Here is a 12,223-nt window from a genome sequence, read left to right as displayed (position 1 = left end):
TGCAGTCAATTACAGCCTGAAGTCTGGAACGCATAGACATCACCAGACGCTGGGTTTCATCCCTGGTGATGCTCTGCCAGGCCTCTACTACAACTGTCTTCAGTTTCTGCTTGTTCTTGGGGCACGTTCCATTCAGTTTTGTCTTCAGCAAGTGAAATGCATGCTCAATCGGATTCAGGTCAGGTGATTGACTTGGCCATTGCATAACATTCCACTTCACTTCAGAATTTATCCTGCTGCTTTTGTCAGCAGTCATGTCATCAATAAATACAAGAGAACCAGTTCCACTGGCAGCCATACATGCCCACACCATGACACTACCACCACCATACTTCACTGATGAGGTGGTATGCTTTGTATCATGAGCAGTTCCTTTCCTTCTCCATACTTTTCTCTTCCCATCACTCTGGTACAAGTTGATCTTGGTCTCATCTGTCCATAGGATGTTGTTCCAGAACTGTGAAGGCTTTTTTAGATGTTTGGCAAACTCGAATCTGGCCTTCCTGTTTTTGAGGCTCACCAATGGTTTACATCTTGTGGTGAACCCTCTGTATTCACTCTGGTGAAGTCTTCTCTTGATTGTTGACTTTGACACACACACACATACACCTACATCCTGGAGTGTTCTTGATTTGGCCAACTGTTGTGAAGGGTGTTTTCTTCACCAGGGAAAGAATTTTTCAGTCATCCCCCACATTTGTTTTCCATGGTCTTTTGGTGTTGCTGAGCTCACCGGTGCGTTCTTTCTTTTTAACGATGTTCCAAACAGTTGATTTGGCCACACCTAATGTTTTTGCTATCTCTGATGGCTTTTTTTTTTCAGCCTAGTGATGGTTTGCTTTACTGATAGTGACAGCTCTTTGGATCTCATATTAAGAGGTGACAGCAACAGTTTCCAAATGCAAATAGCACACTTGAAATTAATTCTGGACCTTTTATCTTGTAAATGGGATGAGGGAATAAACACACACCTGGCCATGGAACAGCTGAGCAGCTAATTGTCCAGTTACTTTAGGTCCCTTAAAAAGTGGGAGGCACATATACAAACTGTTGTAATTCCTACACCATTCACCTGATTTGGATATAAATACCCTCAAATTAAAGCTGAAAGTCTTCAGGTAAAGTTTATCTTGTGCGTTTCATTTTAAATCCATTGTGGTGGATAGAGCCAAAAAGATTAGAATTGTGTCTATGTCCCAATATTTATGGGCCTGAATGTAAATCTTATACAGTTCATGCCTTTTTCTGCAGCATAATGCATTTGTATAATTGTGAAACCTTGGTTTCTGGACACCTTTTTGTGACACCGATAGTTTACTATTTGTACTTCAAATGCTTTTCTAATAAAAGTTTAATGGAAAAGAAAGAGTCCTGGACTTGAACATGTTTGGCCAATAATTTGACATGACATACATGTCAAAATTGTTGGGAGGGTTAATGATGCATGTATGTCCTTAGGTTGACTTAAAAGCCTCTAGCCAGAGGTGGGGAAAAAAAAAAAAAATCACCACAGTGCTCTAGTAACCAACTGAACGAATGAATCAAACCCCCCAAAATTCAAAAACATGTTGGACTTTGCATATACATCTTCTCGCATGCCCAAGGCTATAGGGCCACTGTGAGCAAGGATACCAACATAGAAATGGATGGTGCAAGCACAGTAGGGGCTAGACACAGCATTAACTTTTTGTGCCGCACCATGTAGGGGGTAACACCATTAGGATGAAGGATTTGGCTATGAATTTGGCTAAAAATTAAGTTGCACATGCACTGGAGGAAACCACTGGCTACTATTGCTAACCACCTGAATATACTTGTCTGGAGTTAGTGCTTCAAAGTCACTTATTCAGGAAGAAGCATGCAGCAGTTTAAAGTAGAGTTCCACCCAAAAATGGAACTTCCGCTTTTCGGAACCCTCCCCCCCAGTGTCACATTTGGCACCTTTCAGGGGGGAGGGTGCAGATACCTATATAATACAGGTATTTGCACCCACTTCCAGGAATGACTCCCACTGGAGTCACTTCACTTCCTGCCCCCCTGCTGCCTTCTGGCAAACACTAGTCCCAGGAGACAGCGGGACAGCGCTGTGCTACTCGCGCAGTAGGGAATTGGGTAGCGAAGCCGCAAGGTTTCACTTGCCAATTCCCTCACAGAGGATGGCAGCAGAGACGAGCAATTGCTCGTCTCCTGCTGCCAACATCGCAGGCGTGCTGGACAGGTAAGTGTCCATTTATTAAAAGTCAGTAGCTGCAGGCTTTTAATATTTCCCCCCCCCCCCCGCAGGACCTTTGCTTTAAGCCAGAGAATAAATAATAAAAAAATAATAATAATTAGTACTGCCAGCATATTAGGATTCAGTAAGCACTGAAGCAATTTGAACCGCATATTATCTAGGCAGGCAACATTTAAAGTTGTTGTAAATAAAAAAAAAATGTATGCTGAAATTACAGTTTACAGGGTATAGAGACATAATAGTTAACTGATTCCTTTTAAAAACGATTAAAAATAGATAAAAATCAATCATAATGTACCTGTAGTTTATAGTATCGTTTTTGCATGTTGTTTCCTGCCTCTCTGCTGTACAGAGCCAATACAGGTCAGTGATGGTGTGGAAAACTAAACTGATTGGTGCTGAGGGGTTTTAGACACACAGTAATCACACCTCCTTGAAGTTAGTGACCACAGAGAGAAAGCTCCCAGCACTGTGGTTATCAGGAAACAGACAACCAGGAAGTGTGGAGATCAGAGAAGAATTATAGCAACTTGAGAGCAAAAAACAAACAATGAGGACATGAAAACAGCACTGCATTAAGGTAAAGGAAGTTAAGATAAAAAAAAAAAAATGTTTCCTTTACAAACCCTTTAAAGTCAAGGTCAGCAATTCCAACCTATATCTTTCCTCAATACAAGTTAAAAAAAAAATAAAGTGCTCACATTTGCCCCTTGTGAAAAATAGTTCAGATCATCTGTCATATGTTCAGCCCCAAATGACACCAGATGAAAATGCTCAATGTAAAACAATCTCTTCATTGGCATGCTGTACAACTGCGTCAAAGTCACACTGTCAAAAAAACACAACGCCACACTTTTAGAACAAGCCATAAGCTTTATTTAAGTGACCTCTACTGTTAATATAGGTCAGGTTTAAATTTAAATAAGCAGCCTGATCCCTTCATATTATGTGGGCCCATTCAACATATTGGTCTAGAAAACATTTAAAAAGGCTAATGGTCGTGTCCATGCTCTTCATAGCCGTCTGGAAGAGCATTTACGTGAGCGTTGTGGAAAAGACTCTTTGTTCCATCTCCCCAGGGAAATTTCTGTAGAAAGACAATTGCGTTAGTAAAATTAAAATTTTACATTTGTGTAATCCTACAGCATTTAAATGAAGCAAAATATTTCAAATTTTAACATTTGACATTTCAATGCTAGTGTCACTATTTAGTACAGGCACTTATAAAGCGCCAGCAATTTACACGGCTCTTTTACATATATACACAGTCCCTGCCCTCGAGCTTACAATCCAAGGTCCTAAACTCGCATACATACTAGGGCCAATGTAGACAAGAGCCAACTAAAGCGATTGTTAGTTTAAGGCCTCATTTCCACTGGCGTTTTTACAGCCACGTTTCTGAGCGTTTTTTACAGCTTAAAAACGCCTGTCCATGTTATTCTATGGCTTCATTCCCACATAGGCATTTTTGAGCTGCAAGTGGCATTGACGTTTTTGAGCTGTAAAAAAAACGCGGGACCAGGGCGTTCTGAAGCTCCAGAGTAGAGCTGTAAAAACGCCAGACGTTAAAAAACGCTCAAAAACGCTCAAAAACGCGACCGCGGCATTTTAAAAGCTGCAGCTCACAAAAAAAAAATTTTTTTTTTTTTACAAAATAAACATGGACAGGCGTTTTTAAGCTGTAAAAAAGCCTAACAGTGGCTGTAAAAACGCCAGTGGAAATGAGGCCTAACAGAAAAAAATAAAAAACTTTACAAACATGTTACATTTACCAGCCCTGTGTAGTTTTGCACAGAGCAGCCCAGATCCTCCTCTTCTCAGGTCCCTGGCTGGAGGTCCTGGCCCCTCCCACCTGTTGAGTGCTTGCTATGTGGGCACCCAAGCTGATTGACAGCAGCCATTTGAAATTGCAAACCTGTCTGTATGCAAACGGTTAATATTTAGTTTTGGATGACACTGTTCAAACCCTACATGGACAATCTTAGTGGTGTTCAGCTCCTCCCCTCTCACCGATCGGTACAGTGTGAGGAGAGGTAGATGGTGCAGCAGCGCTGTGGGCTGGATCTGAAGTGCTTACAGCACTGATCTCTGCCCAGCCATGCTTCATTCATACTAATCCATGCCACATTAGTGTCCATCAGTGTCTCACAAAAAGTGTAAAAGGTAGTCAAATTAGATGTGTAATTTATACTCAGTAGCAGAATGTATTTTGGGGTGTAATTTTTGCAAATTTACAACTAGAAATATCTTATAAATGGACAACTGTTTTAAAAATAAACATTTTCTTCCCACATTTTCAAAAAACTTGGAAAAATTTACACGTTCAAAGGACTCATTATGCCTCAAATTATACGTTGGGGGTGTTTGCTTTACAAAATGGGGTCGTTTTTTGGGCATTTCCATTGTCCTGGTGCTTCAGGGCCTTTAAAAGTGTAAGGAGGTAGTCAAAAAAATTTGCAATTTATGTCCCTAGAATGCCTGATGCGCCTCTGTAAAAGTCTCACATGTGGTATCGCCATACTCAGGAGTAGTAGAATGTATTTTGGGGTGTAATTGAAAGTATGCACATACTGTGTGAGAAAGAGAATTTTGTTTAAAAAAAAACACACACACACACACACACACACACACACACACACTTTGCAAAGAATTCTGGGGGAAAAAAAAAAAAAAATACAAAAACACCTCACTATGCCTCTTACTAAATACCTTGGAAGGTCTACCCTCCAAAAAGGGGTAATTGGGGGGGGGGGGGGGGGGGGTTTATTCACTGTCCTGGCTTGTTAGAATCTCAAGAAGGCTAACATTCAAAAAGCCCTGGTTTGTCAAATTGCGTGCCAAATTGGCAGCAAATTTCAGCAATGGCACTGCACCACTTTGAGGTGCGATTTCCATTGACATCTGTGTAGAAACCCGCACAGATGTCTCTGAAATCACCCCCGAAGTCAGGACTGAAATGCAGGAATGAATTGTGCGAGTTCAGCTGAAATCACACAATTCCCGCTGTCAGTGTGAACCAGGACAAAGACCAAATATACACTTATTTTGGTTATTTTTACCAGATATGTAGCAGTATACATTTTGGCCAAAATTTATGAAGAACAATTACAAATTTGCAAAATTTTATACCAAAAAAAAAAAAAAATGCATTTTTTGTTTCGAACATTTTTCATTAATTGCGCAAAAAAGTTAAAACCCAGTGATCAAATATCACCAAAAATGTTCACATGGGTAGTGTTGCATGACTGAGTAATTGTCATTCAAAGTGTTAGGGCTCGTACAGACGACCGGACAGTCCGCTCAAAGCGGTCCGCCGGACCGTTTTCAGCGGACATGTCTGGCCGGAGATTTCTGTATGATGGTTGTACACACCATCATACAGAAATCCGCGCGTACACGATACGCGGTGACGAGGCCGCGACGATGACGCGGCGACGTGCGCGGCCCTGGAAGTTCAATGCTTCCACGCATGCGTCGAAGTGATTCGACGCATGCGAGGGATGGCGGCCGCTCGGACATGTATGGTGAGTCTGTACAGACGACCGAACATGTCCGACGGACAGGATTCAAGCGAACATGTTTCTTAGCATGCTAAGAAACATTTGTCCGCTGCAAAACGGTCGGCTGGACAAATGTCCTCTGGAAACCTGTCCACTCGGCCGTACACACGACCGAACATGTCTGCTGAAACTGGTTCACAGACCAGTTTCAGCAGACATGTTCGGTCATGTGTACAAGGCCTTAGAGCACTGAAAATTGGTTTGGTTAGAAAGGCGTTCAAGTGCCCAGTGGGCAAGTGGTTAATGATGCTTTCATTTCACAAGATCAAGCATTGTGTTTACAAACTAAAAGTTTATTTTGTAGAATTTTGACAGCTGCTATCAAGAGGGTTGCCACAGATAAGGCCTCATGTACACTGCTGCTGGTTTCTAGGCAGTTGAGTTTAGAGGCATTTCAAGCGCCAAACATTTTTAAGGCCCCATGTACACAGGAGGCTGCTAAACGGAAGTTCAAAGGCAGTTGAACGCTTTTTTCAACTGCCCCTGATCTCATTCAATGTTAACCCATGTGACCATGTACAGTCTAATTTATTGCCGTTTAGGCAGTTGCGTTTAACAGCGTTTCTTTGAAAGCAAAAAATAAATAAAGAATGGGTTCAGGCGCAGATTTCCATGTTTCAGATGCCAAACGCAATTAAACCCACGTTTAGTTTATAGGCGTTTTTCGCCATTAAAAAAAAATAGTTTAGGAGCAGTTGTTAAAATGTCCCGTGTACATGTAGCCTAAAAGTGGCAACTCATGTTTAGCTGCTTTTCATTTACAGGCGTTTTACATTTTTGCCTATTTTTTTAAAAACGCTTCTAAGCGCAAACACGGCTAAACGCGCGGAATGTAAATGCAACAAAACAGCTGTCTCGGCTCCTCACTGCAAGAGCTAACCCCCTTCATGGGAAGCGCCCTCCGAAGGGAGTTAGCTTGCGATCGCGCTCCCGTGATACAGCCGCCGACTATCACTCAACCCCACCCCCCGGCGGGCCACATCATTGATTTAATTGACAGCAGCGGGAGCCAATGGCTGCGCTGCCATCTCTAATGACAAGCCACCTCAAGCTGGGGGAAACCATCACGGGAACGAGCAGACAGTTTTGTGGCTTAAGTAAAACAGGGGGCAGGGCCCCCCCCCCCCCCCCTCCGAGATTGCAAGGCGTTTTTCACCTTAATGCATAGGATGCATTAAGGTGAAAAAAAGATGAAGCTTTACAACCCCTTGAAGCCTTACATTAGGACAGTGGTTCTCAACCTTTTAGTGCCGTGACCCCTTGATAAAATTTCCCAAGTTGTGGGGACCCCTAACAGTAAAATTATTTTCGTAGCCTGGGTTGTCAGCGCCAAGACAAGCAATTTGCGTCCCTAACACATGGAAATTTAGCGGTCCTGAGCCCCCCCACTCGTACAGTATTAAAACCTCATATGGTACATTTTAGGATGTACCACTTTATCTCTTTGTTCTTTCTTTCCCCTTTTATCTCCCGCTATCCAAATTTCTTGTCTCCCCTCCATTTCTCTCTAGCCATCTTTTCCTCTCCCTTCCATGTATTCTCTATTTGTATTCCTTTTCTTACTCCTTGGTTGGGGGGGGGGGGGGGGGGGGGGGCAATGCTTGGGGGTTGTTCTGATCACCCTTAGGTGCTTTTGATCATGGTCATCTGGTGATCCGAGAACTGTAGTGGGGCCTTTTAATGGCAACTAGGATCACAGGTAGTTTTACCCACTGTCTCCGACTTTGTGGCTTCTCGTAGCAGTGACACCTATGCAGAAATTAGGAGATGGGGTCTCCTCCAGCCCCTCCCACCTCACAATCCTCACCAGTCAGTGGACCTCTAGTCTCTGCCCCCCAGCCATGCCATGAACGGGCGGCTGCAAAGAGGCTGAGTGGGCTCCAGGAACAGCCCAGCTGGGCAGCCGCAAAAAGGCTGGGAGAGGGGTGCGGGCTTCAGGAACAGCCCAGGATTTGGTGACCCATGGCAAATCATCATTTGACCCCCGAGAGGGTCCCAACCCCCAGGTTGAGAAACACTGCATTAGGAGGAGTAATAGAGAGCTTACAACTGGCGAGGAGCACTTGGACTCCAGGCAAAACTGTTAAATACATTGTTGCAATACATGCATAAAAGTTATTTTGCCCAATTTGTATCAAGATTTATTTAGCCCCAACCAGTGGGAAATGCTAGGTTGGTTAAGCTGGATACACTTATTTTCTGTAGATTTTTTTCCTTCAGAGTTACCAAAACCATACGAGGTCAAACCTTCAGAGTTTAAATTTGTATGCAATCAGGCAGGCCCTTGCACGTCCTGGTTTTAATAAATCTAAAAGGAAACCAGACAACAAAAGTGTTTATGGGGCATAACTTACCTTCTCTGTTGTAACCAAAGTTAGGTGTCCTTTCTGCTAGAATGTAATGAGCTCATCTCTCTACCATCAAATGTCCCTTGTTAGTACATGTGGATGTAGCACATATACTAATAAAGCCATTTCTGACCCTTCTCTCCCAGTTTAAATTTTCAAAGCACAATTACAAGAGACTTATACCAAATCTAAATCAAGTCTTTAATTGAATTACCAGTGCTTTTTATTTATTTTTTTAATACATCTGTTGACCTAAAAACATTAATTGTTGAGTTGTTGGTTTCAATACTTTGAGTTAACCTGCAACATCACAAAATCCTAAAGCCACTGTTGCAGGATGACAACCATGTAACAGGACCTTGGTAATAACAGCTAACAATTCCTTACCTAAAGCAGTTACCAGATCATCATCATCTGGTAACTGCTTTAGAAAATAGAAAACGCTTACAGCTTCTCTTTAAACTGCACCAGGGATGCTACTTACCAGCAAGAAAGTGCGTACTGTGTTGGTGGCTGATGGTTTCCAGTACAAATTCTCATTCTTCTGCCCTGGGATACCTTACAGCAGTGATGTCATACTCTGGGGGTTAATAGCTGCTGTGCCTTTTAAAAGGCACTCATCAGAAGTGCCAACTATACCCACTCTCTGCCCTCATGCTAAATTCATGGCACCTGTACTACAAGATCCCACAATGTAAAGCATCATGTGAATAGAGGACAGGCAGATGAATGCTTTGCACTGTTGCAATTTATTGTATGGGTGCTATGAATATACTATGAGAACAGAAAGTACTGGTATTCAGAACCTCAGAGGACTGCCCATCACAGGTGCAAAAGTTCACTTCTAAAGGTGATATTAAGAGGAGGAGGACTGACGATTTCTACTCTTAACAGCACCCAACAGAATATGGGACTGATGTTTGAATAAAAAAAAATAAGGAACTGTCACAGGCTGAGTGCCAGACTACGGTTTAAGGTTAAAAGTGGCAGTTTACCATCCAGCCCCCCTAACCCTTTTGCTTACCTGTGCCCAATCCAATCCAGCAATGAGCCCAGTGCAGCAGCTACTCATTGGGCATACTGAACACAGCGGGAGCCATTGGCTGTCAGATGATGCGACATGGGAGCAGGGGCTCCAGAGTGAGCACACAAGGGTGTCCCTATGGCAGTGGTCATCAACCCTGTCCTCAGGGCCTACTAACAGGCCAGGTTTTATGTATTACCTTGGGGAGATGCAGACTAGAATACTGCAATCACTGAGCAGCAAATGATATCAGCTGTGATGTATTTCAGTTATCCTGCAAACCTGGCCTGTTAGTGGGACCTGAGGACAGGGTTGATGACCACTGCCCTATGGAAAGCAGTTTTCTGTGGGGGGGTACCGCTGAAAATGAGGGGTCTGGAGCACTAGCAGTGGACCCCAGAAAGAGAATCTGGCCTGCTCTGTGCAAAAGCATTGCACAGAGCAGGTAAATATAACATGTTTGGTAGTTTAAGAAAAAGATAAATAAGGTTTAATAGCGCTTTAACGAGGAGATGGGGGGGAATGCATTGTTCCATAGACAGCACATTATAAACGAAGTAAATGGTCTGGCTGCCATTGTTCTCTGTGACCTTGGGGGAGAAAGTCTCCTGTCCTGAGTCTGATTACCTTGGTCCGGAACCGGAGGTGATCGTAGGGCACAAATTCTTGTCTCTCATCCTCGTGATGTTGCTGATGTTTCAGAAACACGTTCAGCATGCAGACGGCCACGCCGGGCAGGGCTACCACGTAGGTGAGGATCTTCCATGTCCGGGCTGTGAGGAGACAGAACACATGAGCGCCTCACACACAACACACCTAGTAGACGGGGTGACCTTCACCCACCACACAGCGCCCTAGGCCGGTGAAGGTGACCCGGGACACCACTACACCCCGGGAACCTACCTGCATCTCCGTGCTCTGCGTCTGCAGCTGCAGAATACAAGCGGCCCCGGCTAACCAAGGAGCGACCAAGAACACCGGACAACCTGCCAAACGCCGCCATCATGTCCTCTCTATGGGCTGCTGCTGCGGACGTGAGCAAACCAAGACACCGCTTTCCCGGAAGAGGAGTGGCCAATTGACCTCTGCGCACGCGTGAACAATCTGGGCTCGGACCGCCCATACATTCGCGCGCATGCACCGAACACTCAGCTTTCTCTGCACGCTTGTCTTTCGTTATCGTTGTGGAAAGAGTGAGCTCGATAATTATGACAGGATTGTTTTGTGTTTAGAGTGCTGCTATTATCCATCCGTGTCCTTGAGAACATGTGTGCTTTTATGCTAAAAAACGATTACTGCATTGTACAGAAAAACAATGTCATTAACCACTTCATCTCTGAAAGATTTACCCCCCCTTTATGACCAGGCCTTTTTTTGTGGCACTGTTCCACTTTTTGGACTCCTCCTTCCCTCCGGTGTCACATTTGGCACCTTTCAGGGGGGAGGAGATGTCTGTTTAACCACTTAAGACCGGACCTTTAGGCAGCTAAAGGACCTGGCCAGTTTTTGCGAATCGGCACTGCGTTGCTTTAACAGACAATTGCGCGGTCGTGCGACGTGGCTCCCAAACAAAATTGGCGTCCTTTTTTCCCACAAATGGAGGTTTCTTTTGGTTGTATTTGATCACCTCTGCGGTTTTTATTTATTGCGCTATAAACAAAAATAGAGCCACAATTTTGAAAAAAAAAAATCAATATTTTTTACTTTTTGCTGTAATAAATATCCCCCAAAAATATATATATAAAAAAAAAATTTCCTCAGTTTAGGCCGATACGTATTCTTCTACATATTTTTGGTAAAAAAAATCGCAATAAGCGTTTATCGATTGGTTTGCGCAAAATTTATAGCGTTTACAAAATAGGGGATAGTTTTATTGCATTTTTATAAAAAAAATTTGTTACTACTATTGGCGGTGATCAGCGATTTTTTCCGTGACTGCGACATTATGGCGGACACTTCGGACAATTTTGACACATTTTTGGGACCATTGTCATTTCCACAGCAAAACATGCATTAAAAATGCATTGTTTACTATGAAAATGACAATTGCAGTTTGGGAGTTAACCACAAGGGGGCGCTGAAGGGGTTAAGTGTGACCTCATTTGTGTTTCTAACTGTAGGGGGGTGTGGCTGTAGGTGTCACGTCATTGATTGTGTTTCCCTATAAAAGGGAACAGACGATCAATGACGGCGCCACAGTGAAGAACGGGGAAGCTCTGTTTACATACGGCTCTCCCCGTTCTTCAGCTCCGGGGACCGATCGCGGGACTCCAGCGGCGATCGGGTCCTGCGGTCACGGAGCTTCGGACCGGGTCGTGCGCGCGCCGCGACCCATGACTGGGCACTTAAAGAGGACGTACCTGTACGTGCTTGTGCCCAGCCGTGCCATTCTGCCGACGAATATGTGCAGGAGGCGGTCCTTAAGTGGTTAATACAGATATTTGCTCCCACTTCCGGCATAGATCACGAGATGACCTACGCCACTTTCTGCGCCTATTCTGTCTTCCCCCGCTGTCTTCTGTGAGACACACAGGTCCCAGAAGACAGCAGGGACAAGCGAGGACCCGCAGCGCGACTCGCGCATGCGCAGTAGGGAACCAGGAAGTGAAGCCGCAATGCTTCACTTCCTGATTCCCTTAACAAGGATGGCGGTGGCAGCAGCCGATCCTCGAGTGACAGATGGGCTACGGCTGCTGACATGGCGGGCGCCCTGGACAGGTAAGTGTCCATATATTAAAAGTCGGCAGCTGCTGTATTTGTAGCTGCTGGCTTTTTTTTTTCCATTTAAAAATGCTGGCTTTTAATATTTTTTTTTTTTTTTCGTGGGACCTCCGCTTTAACCACTTCTAACTGTTTTTCCTTCCAGTTGAAGGCCAATCATAACTGTGATGATCGATTTTTTAGATAAGACCATTTGAAAGCCAGATTATGCAGGTGTTCTAATTAAACACTAAATATCAAATAACATATGACCAGATAATGACATTACAAGAACATAAAGTGAAGGTCATTTACTCTATTATCTCAACAAAACATATGTCCATGAAAAGATTAAATG

General features: G+C 43.8%; 1 protein-coding gene across 1 annotated transcript; it reads right to left on the bottom strand.

Moving 5' to 3' along the window:
* Positions 1-3,086: 3,086 nt before the first annotated feature.
* On the bottom strand, positions 3,087-10,237 carry LOC120937138 (cytochrome c oxidase subunit 6A, mitochondrial). Its single transcript, XM_040350141.1, has 3 exons — positions 10,069-10,237; positions 9,793-9,938; positions 3,087-3,320 (listed from the first exon to the last, which is right to left on the bottom strand). Exons 1-3 carry the CDS (start codon positions 10,169-10,171, stop codon positions 3,225-3,227), a joined length of 345 nt encoding a protein of 114 aa, XP_040206075.1. The 5' UTR covers positions 10,172-10,237; the 3' UTR covers positions 3,087-3,224.
* Between the last annotated feature and the right edge of the window lie 1,986 nt (positions 10,238-12,223).

Source organism: Rana temporaria, chromosome 1 (genome assembly GCF_905171775.1).
Source record: "Rana temporaria chromosome 1, aRanTem1.1, whole genome shotgun sequence".
Taxonomy (NCBI): domain Eukaryota; kingdom Metazoa; phylum Chordata; class Amphibia; order Anura; family Ranidae; genus Rana; species Rana temporaria.
This window is presented reverse-complemented; position numbering and strand designations above follow the sequence as displayed.

Excerpts from the sequence above, each read along its gene's own strand:
- LOC120937138 (XM_040350141.1), bottom strand. The coding sequence starts at position 10,171 with ATGATGGCGGCGTTTGGCAGGTTGTCCGGTGTTCTTGGTCGCTCCTTG. Across the intron at positions 9,939-10,068 it reads CGCAGAGCACGGAGATGCAG|CCCGGACATGGAAGATCCTC; the intron begins GTAGGTTCCCGG and ends GTCTCCTCACAG. Across the intron at positions 3,321-9,792 it reads ACCTCCGGTTCCGGACCAAG|AAATTTCCCTGGGGAGATGG; the intron begins GTAATCAGACTC and ends GTCTTTCTACAG.